We start from the raw sequence: 8,961 nt of genomic DNA, 5'->3' as shown, positions 1-8,961 counted from the left end.
TCAGTTGGTTAATACATGTATTTAGAAATGGGTGTTTTATAATGGCTCTGTTATATGTCCTCGGTCAGGAATAATGTCCTCGGATGTCTGTAATGGCCCTCGGCGTTGCCTCGGGCTTTTACAGACTTCCTTGACCATTATTACAGACCTTGGACATATAACAGGGCCATTATAAAAACACCCATTCATTAATATTATAATACTATTTAATAGTACATATACTGTCCGGAGTCAAACATGTCAAAATTAATCGGTCACAGTGAAGTGTCAAATAATCTATATAAAGTCTAGTTAATCTCTAACAAAAGAAGCCGACCCATATAAATAAACCCTATTCATGAATTTATCATGTTTATACAATTGAAAGGTCTGTATTGTTTGATTAAATATCAACTGATGTTTAAATTTATATAGATTCTGAAATGAACTATATTTTGTTGACCTCTCCATAGACGTATCTGTGTAAATAAACGTGTTCGAAGAAGCAAAATGGCAGGTACGTTCTATCTTATACTATTTTCTGCTCTTGAATAATATTTGTATTACTGTTTTAAACGTTTTTAAACAAACATATATATGAAAATAATTTATAGAAAACAAAAACTAAAATCATAAGCATCATAAGCATACATTAGTGCTAAACAATTCACGTTAGTAACTATAACGATATTCAGCTTTGTTTATTTATTATTTCTCTTTGATCCAAAATAATTATGTTGTATGATGTCAATGCAACATTTGCAATGATGATAAAGAAAACGATGGAATTTGATATCTTGATATCTCAGTATTGACTTCATTTTCATTATAAAAAGAAAATAAAACGGTTTGAAAAGAAATTCATTGATGTATGTATCCAGGTAAGCCAAACGTCATCAACAGAATGGCTGGTAAGTTATTATATATAGTTAATAATAATGTTTTGTTCTTTAATGTGGATTTTAATAGAGTGACAAAAGATACAGAAGGGACTAAAAGACAACTGCAGAATAAAAAAAAAACAACACAACATAGAAAGCAAGCTTCATTATATTCGATTTATTGTGTTTACTCGATAAAACACATAAGGTCGTTCAAGCGTTGTGCAAATAATTTCAATTTGTAAATACTTGTTTCCTTCAACAGTTCAGGTGCTATTGTCATTGATTTATTTTATTCGAGCTGATAAAACTTTTGAAGTTGAATCGCAAGTTGGTTAAAGGAAAGGAGTAAGTCCGGTAAGGACCGACTTTGGCCTCAAATTTCAGGTTCATCTGACAGAAGATTTTGACCATTTTTCAAACACTTAGGTGTCCATTTCGTTTGATTCAATTAGTTTATGTGACAGATTTTAACTGATTTAGTCATGAAAAACGATCCGATTCAAGCTGAAATATGAAAAATCTACCAAATATGCCGACAAATGTCACTTTTCAGATGGTTTTTGTCAAAAATGAAAGTGGCCGCATCCGTGTTCATCCTCAACCTTTATATATGTTATGTATTATCATCAAATACAACTTACATTTCAATATAAAGGATGAACACGAATGAAGCCACTTTCGTTTTACACGGAAACCGTCTAAAATATAACAAGAATGCTAGAATTGTGAAGATTTCAGTAATTTAGCATGACTCAATGGTGCCACTACCCGATATATGTGCATGATATTGTAAAAAAACATATTTATGTAGCAGAAGCATTCTTCTGTCCAATCAATAACTAAAAGTTTACATTTTAACAATTTTGTAAATTTAAACTTCTAAATTTTGGGGCCAAAAAAGTGGTCTTACTGGACCTACTCCTTTTGTAGTTTTTTATTATTATTTTGAATATTAGTACATATATATATATATATACAACTCGTCTAAACATCAACCCAACAATGTTAGATCTGTAAATTTGCTTTATATATATATATATATATAAACTGTACATTGCAACAATGTTCAACAAAGTAAGATCTACAAAAAGTTGATGTGTTTAAAATTATCGTAATCCCTTGAGGAGTTATTGCCCTTTTAAGATAATTCTAAACGATTTGTTTTTCAAGTTTGCTGACATTCAAAAATCTTCTCGTCTGAAACTACTTGGAAAAACACCTTCAATCTTTAACTACATGTTCCTTAGTGTCTGTATCTTGTTTATCAATTATATGCGAAGTGTTGATCCGTCGTCAAACATTGCCACAATGGCTAGAAATAAATCATAAGGCATATGCAGTTTTTGGCTTATATCACAAAAACGAAAGCTTTGAGAGCAAATCTGACTGGGTGAAACCGTTCATAAGGTCAAAATCAATCAGCCCAAACAACCCATTGTTGGGTTGCTGCTACTAAATTTTATATTTTAAGAAATTTTTGTATTTTTTTTTTATTATTTTGAATATCATTGAAGATAAAGATAAACTGTGAACAGCCAAAATGTTCAGCAAAGTAAGATCTACAAAATTGTCAATTGACATCTTAAGGAGTTATTGCCCTTTAATGACCACTAAATATTACATTAATATATATTGAAAAGCAAAATTAATCATTTATGAAGGATTTAAGCAAAAAACAATAGGTGAGCGATTCATATGATTCAGGCTCTTGAGAGCCTCTTGTTTATCTTCTATAAGGATGTAAATTTGGGTGAGTTTTTTTTTCACCAGACGTGTTGTTTTTACATCGGTACATTCTATATACCGGATTTTGTTTATATTACGCTTTAAGGAGGTAGACCTAGGTTAAGGGAAATAACTCTTAAAATCATCAGTACGTTTGTGTCAACCATTTTCAAAAACATATTCTAAGCTTCTAGGTTACATAGATTATTTTTGATCTGTTTCAGGTAAATGCTTAAAAAACATTGATGAACTTTACTTTTACAAACGCTTAACTGATTTAAAGAGTTATCTCCCTGAACCAAGGTCTACCCCCTTAAGTGATCTGTGTAGATACATGTAGCATGTCGATATGCATTATTGTTTGTTTTGTGATGTACTGTTGGTGTGTTACTATTTCCACAACATTACATATTGTAATAAAAATGCAGGTGTACTTAGGGTGAACTTGGATGCTAAATACATAACATCTTACAAAAGATAAATGTTGAATAGAACCCTTAGACTTCCAAAATAAAAAAATGAAAAAAATAAAAACTAATTGTTCAGAGAACAATTGAAGGTCTTTCCACCAAAAACAAAATTAAGTTTAAAATGTCATTGCAACCGTCAAATGATAGCTTATTGTATGATGATTTAAAAAATATATGGTTTCTATACAATATTTTTTAAATAAGGGATTTAATTTGTGTCTTCCGGTTTGAAAAATGTTACTTCCGATAATATTTGAATATTTACTTGACACTGATTCCAAAAATATCTGGTTCTATATACTTGTATATTAATAAAGTACAAAAAAAAAGCTATTTCCGGTTTACACAAAGTCACTTCCGTTTTTTTTCAAGATTAAATGGTTTGATACCTTTTGCATAAAGTATCATGGCTTTATGGTGTATACATATAAGGTAAAAGCAAAGGTCAAAATCTAGAACTTCAATTAAACTATGACATTGAGATCAATCAAGGTCATAAACCAAGGACCTCAAATCAAAAGACCATAGGTCTTAATTATATTTGGTTATTGAGGTATATCACCATACGCGTATTTTTAAATACAAGAGGGGAGAAAACTACCTTTTACGTTCAACGTACCCTTGCAATCAAAAATTACGTGTTACGACATGTCGCAACTAACAATTTAGTTAAAATAATTTGTTGATATCTTATACGGTTTTTGGTAATAATTGAAAATAAGCCAAATTCAAAAATTAGAATATGACCTTGACCTTTGACCCTGACCTATTTTTTATTTTGTTGGACCAAGGACCTCAAATCAAAAGATCCTAGGTCTCTATCACTTATGGTTTACAAGATAGATATGCATATCACTTATATCAAATGCATAAGGGGAAATAACTATCATATAGAGCGTTCATATTGCTTCGGTCAAAATAGAACAAATGATGTGAAGGATATAACGAGCAATTTTATAAAATAAATTTGTCGCAATCTTTTACGGTTGCGAAGGAGTAGTGGACACAAGGAAAACAGTATTTGGGGAACAATAGGTCTTTCCACAGAAAAGTGGAAAGACCTAATAAGGCATTTAAATGCACGTATATATCATGTATGCATAGCATTAATATGTTGTATATAAGTATACTTTTAGATTTTCAAAGAAGGTATGATTTTAAACATAACACAGCAATATATATTGCAATTTGACATACTTTAAAATCAAAATCTGAACGTAGGTAGAATTATAAATGATGTAAATAGCACTTAAATTAAAACACTTCTTTTTAAAATTCATAGCATTACCTGTGTACAATTTTTTTTATACTTAAGAGCCCCATCATACTGTGTAAATATCTGTGTAGATATTTGTGTTGATTAAGCATTTAACCCATATATCCTCCAATATATAACGGAGGAAAATATCTGTACAAAACAGGACAACAAACACTAAGTATGATAATTTAGAATGTATCAAATGAACGTGATTAAAACTTTTAAAAAATGTTTGCAAAGTTATATCCCTGTGTTGTCCTACACCACCTTTTTTATAAGTTGTACATGCTGCAAACCCACAAAATAATTCAAAACATCAGAAAACAAGAAGAAGTGATCAACAGATCTGAAAATAAACTCATTACCAGGAATTGAATTTTGTATTTGCACCAGATGCGCGTTTCGTTTACACATACTCACCAGTGATGCGCGCATCTAAACAAAGTTAAAGAGGCAAAAAAAAAAAAACATCCACAAATTACAAGTCACCACCGCCAAACGTGTCAATAAGATGTAGACCAAATGTGAACACATTCTGTACAGTTGTTGCAGAAACAGACAAACGTATAGAGACCCTTATTATATTTGATGCGTCACAAATCACAGGGGATAATAAACAAAGTTAGAGGAAAAAAAACATCCACACATTACAAGTCACCACTGCCAAACGTGTCAAAAAGATGTAGACCAAATATGAACGTATAGAAACCCTTATTATATTGCTGCGTCACAAATCACAGGGGATAATAAACACAAATGAAATGATACTATTTTCATATGAGCATGCGCAGGAGCTCTATTTTCAAAAATTCCTGGGCGATTTTTATTGTCATAATTAATTAATCAAATACATTTACATAATTGTATATGCCGTCACAATGATAACATAAACAATATAGCTAACCTAGACAGTATAGTAGCATGAGTAGAGGCGCACACCTTGTCAAATTCATGATCAAAAAGTTGAGGAGTGTTTATTAAGTTGAAGTAATCCAGTAATGACTGTTTTCTCTTTTGGTCTGCTTTAACCTCCAGGGTCAATTATTGATTTTTCGTCAGATAAAAATAAACCAATTGTGTTGTTATGGTTTCTATAAGTAATTTTCAATGATGATTTATAAGATTGTCTGATAATCTCTTCATAATTGTTTCAATATTGCACTATTGTTGTTCCTTTAATTATCACAATACAGGATGAAAAAAAGAATATACTGCAAGGTAAACAACAACATTTTGTAAAACAAGCATTTTATTCACAAATAATACAGTCACCATTATTTAGTTCGGAAAAAAATTCAATTGTGACTTTTTAAGAGCAGTGACTATCTAATTGTCAAATTGCCGTACTGGAAACAAAAAGGGAAAAAGCAACAAAACAAACATGTAATTGAATATAATTTTCAACTTTAATTATATATATTTGCCTCCGCTTGACCGACCTTAATGTGCAAGTTATTATCTTTTTATTTCAAACTAAATATCATAATTTCAGAACCAGCAACACACCAAGCATCAATAGCTCTATATCAATACATGTGCAATCATATTGTTGGGACCGAGGAGCATGTTCAATCACTTAGAATGATCAACACTGTAAGAGATAATTTATCACGCAATGAAATTCAAACAACAATCACAAGTGGAAGTTTTGGAGAAGATCTTGATATGCGAGGAAGTGACGTTGATCTTGTGAAAGTGATATCATTTATTGAGGTTTGTGAAAACATAAACATTCCTTTCAACCAAAATATAACATATTTTACCATGGAAACATGCGAAGCACAACCAGGATCTACCCAATTACGTCTGGTTCATGGTAAGAACTTGAAAGTATTTGAACTTTGTAATGAAATTGAAGGCCAATACTATTTTTCAAACCTTAAAATAAAACAACTATTCTTGCACAAGTTTTCTTCGATCATCCATGGACCATGTGTTTCTGACAATGATGGATTTATGGATTATGCCTACACCTTACACAACAGATCATGGATAAAACAAGCAGAAGAGTGGAAAACACGGTCAAAGAACGCATGGCCAGAGTACGATGTTAAACAGTCAATTATAAAACACGGTGTTCTGTTTGTACCAAAAGGTGTCCAAGGATCGAAGAAAGAAGAATTAGAATGGCGAATATCGTTTTCCGTTGGAGAAAAGTTTCTTATCTATTCTTTCACACATACACAATTACTGTGTTATGCTCTCATGAAAATTCTTTTAAAAGACGTGATAGATACTGACTTAGAATGTAAAGAATTACTTAGTTCATACTTTATGAAAACAATTTTATTTTGGATATCTGAGGAATTTCCACTTTCGATATGGAGGCCAGAAAACCTGATATCTAATTTTATGAGGTGTGTGAAGAGGCTAATATACTGTGTTGAAAACTCAGTTTGCCCACAGTACTTCATTCCTGAAAATAATTTATTTAAAAATAAGATTAAAGGACACGCACAGGAAACACTCTTACAAAAACTAAACATTCTATATAGTTATGGGTGGCGAAGTATCTTATTTTCAGATCAAATGTCGAATTTCAATGAATTATCATTTCAAAAAGAAGTGCATATAATGTACGGTGAAAGTCTTAAACTACTAATGTCGCCATCTTCGTGTTTACGAGACCGTTCAATCCCAATTGGAAGTGATAATTTGTCATGGAGGAAAGGAATACATAAGGTTTTGTCCAATAACAGTTCCAAAATAAGAGACTTTTACTCGTTCTATACGTCAACGATCTTATTCAATAGTGACAATTTTCTTACAATTGATGATATACCCGATAATAAATCTTCCTATAAACAGTACAAAACTAGTATAAGTACTGTGTTATTGAATGCACGACATGATGCTGTGTCTGGATGGCTAAAGTTAGCTTCGCTTTTCTATAGGACTAAACAGTACAAACTAGCTCTCGACATTCTGCAGTATTCACTTTTAAAATGTTCACCTGAAAAACTTTACTTTGGCATTCGTTTGTCTCCTATACAGAATGAATTGTTAAGTTTGCAGTTTGTAAAGCGGTTGACTGTTTCTCGGTTGAAAAGAATGCTGCTTTTCAGTTATTTAAGGTTTACTAAGAACTGTACGTTGTTACCAGATGAATTACAAATTAATGGAGATTGGTCATATTACCAAATACCACCGGAGGTATATGCTCATTTTATTTCTTTTCTTTGTCATTATAATATGAAAAATACCGATCAATGCCTTGATTCTCTCCAAGATTTACAATTGACTATAGAGGAAGAGCATTTCATTGCAAGTGACTCAGAGAGGGCTATGTCCTACAATATCCTCGGTGTAGTTTTCAAGGTTTTGGGAGACATAGAATCAGCTAGATATGCCTTTATAAGATCTATAGAACTCGAATCAGATCCAGATTTAAATACTGCTTTTCGGAATTTGTTATCAATTGGTGGAATGTAATACAGATAGTGTAATAAAACCTAAGATTTTACTTATTCTTTTAATGATTAAAGTTTTTTTTACTCAAATGGTATTGATTATATTATTTGTGCTTTATATGTTGTGTACAAGTTGTAATGTTGTACAGATTATAATTTGTACAGATTTTTTGTACAAGTTGTCAGTGTTTTATGTACCGCTAAACATAAATGGATGATGCAATCCCACAATGTTTTATTTCGCATATTTTTGTCATATTTCCACAACTGCATAATACAGTCTAAAACTGAGCATTGATACACACACATTATAAGACCACACACACAAATTTTTATGGATATGATTTTGGTATTAGAAGAAAGATAAAATTAGAATTTAAACCATTCAGGTGTCCTCCTTTCCAGTTTAAGGACAAAGAGAATAGCACTAAATGTTAAGTCGAAGTATATACATTTGAATTTAAGACATTAAGCTGATACATTTTAGAAGATAAACTTTTATCACCTGGTGCAAGAAGTTCTGTGTAAAAAAAAATTATAACTTGTACAAAAACCCTGTACAATTTATAATTTGTTCAAAATTTCATATTGTATACAACATACTCATGATATATGAGTTTAAAACATATAATGATTTATTTGCAATAAGAAACAGAGAACAAATACAAATATATTTTTGATATGCTTCTTTTTCTTCAAAACTCCAATGTGAAATACCTACAAGTTTTTTTGTTCTGTCAAAAGATAAAATATTGATCTCTTCACATTCTGCACAGTTTGGAGTCTTAACATTAGACAAGTCAAAGATGTTCAATAAGTAGAACAAATAATTTCCTTTATTCTGTAAATACATTGAGTATCACTAGTAACCCGAATTTAGCTTGAACGGACAAAAACGTGTTAACGCTATTTAAATGAGATTAATTGTTATTTGATAAAGATTGACAAAAATTAAAAAAATATTTTTACTTCATTTCAATTCATTTCAATTCATTTTAACGCCAGTCAAATAGATTTCTTTGCGGTGAATCAATTGAAATCAAGTTGCTGGTAATGTACGTCCAACTATTAGGCCACGCCCCCGTTAAACTATTTCAAACAGGCATCAATTCGTTTTAAACATCGTTGAGACCCGAGGTTTGTACAGGTAAATCACTCAAGCAAGACAAACTTTATTTATTTATCGGGTTTTTTTTTCATCCAATTTTATCGAATTCAGTTAAATGTGTGTATTC

At 31.0% G+C, this 8,961-nt stretch overlaps 1 protein-coding gene across 1 annotated transcript; it reads left to right on the top strand.

Annotated features, from left to right (window-relative positions):
- Positions 1–286: 286 nt before the first annotated feature.
- LOC139505195 (cyclic GMP-AMP synthase-like receptor 2) lies at positions 287–7,816 on the top strand. The gene is made up of 2 exons (XM_071294958.1): positions 287–496; positions 5,809–7,816. Exons 1-2 carry the CDS (start codon positions 490–492, stop codon positions 7,746–7,748), a joined length of 1,947 nt encoding a protein of 648 aa, XP_071151059.1. The 5' UTR covers positions 287–489; the 3' UTR covers positions 7,749–7,816.
- The last annotated feature ends 1,145 nt before the right edge of the window (positions 7,817–8,961 follow it).

The sequence above is a fragment of the Mytilus edulis genome, unplaced genomic scaffold (assembly GCF_963676685.1).
Source record: "Mytilus edulis unplaced genomic scaffold, xbMytEdul2.2 SCAFFOLD_1435, whole genome shotgun sequence".
NCBI lineage: Eukaryota > Metazoa > Mollusca > Bivalvia > Mytilida > Mytilidae > Mytilus > Mytilus edulis.
The sequence above is the reverse complement of the archived record's forward strand: the minus strand, read 5'-3'. Positions and strand labels throughout refer to the sequence as shown.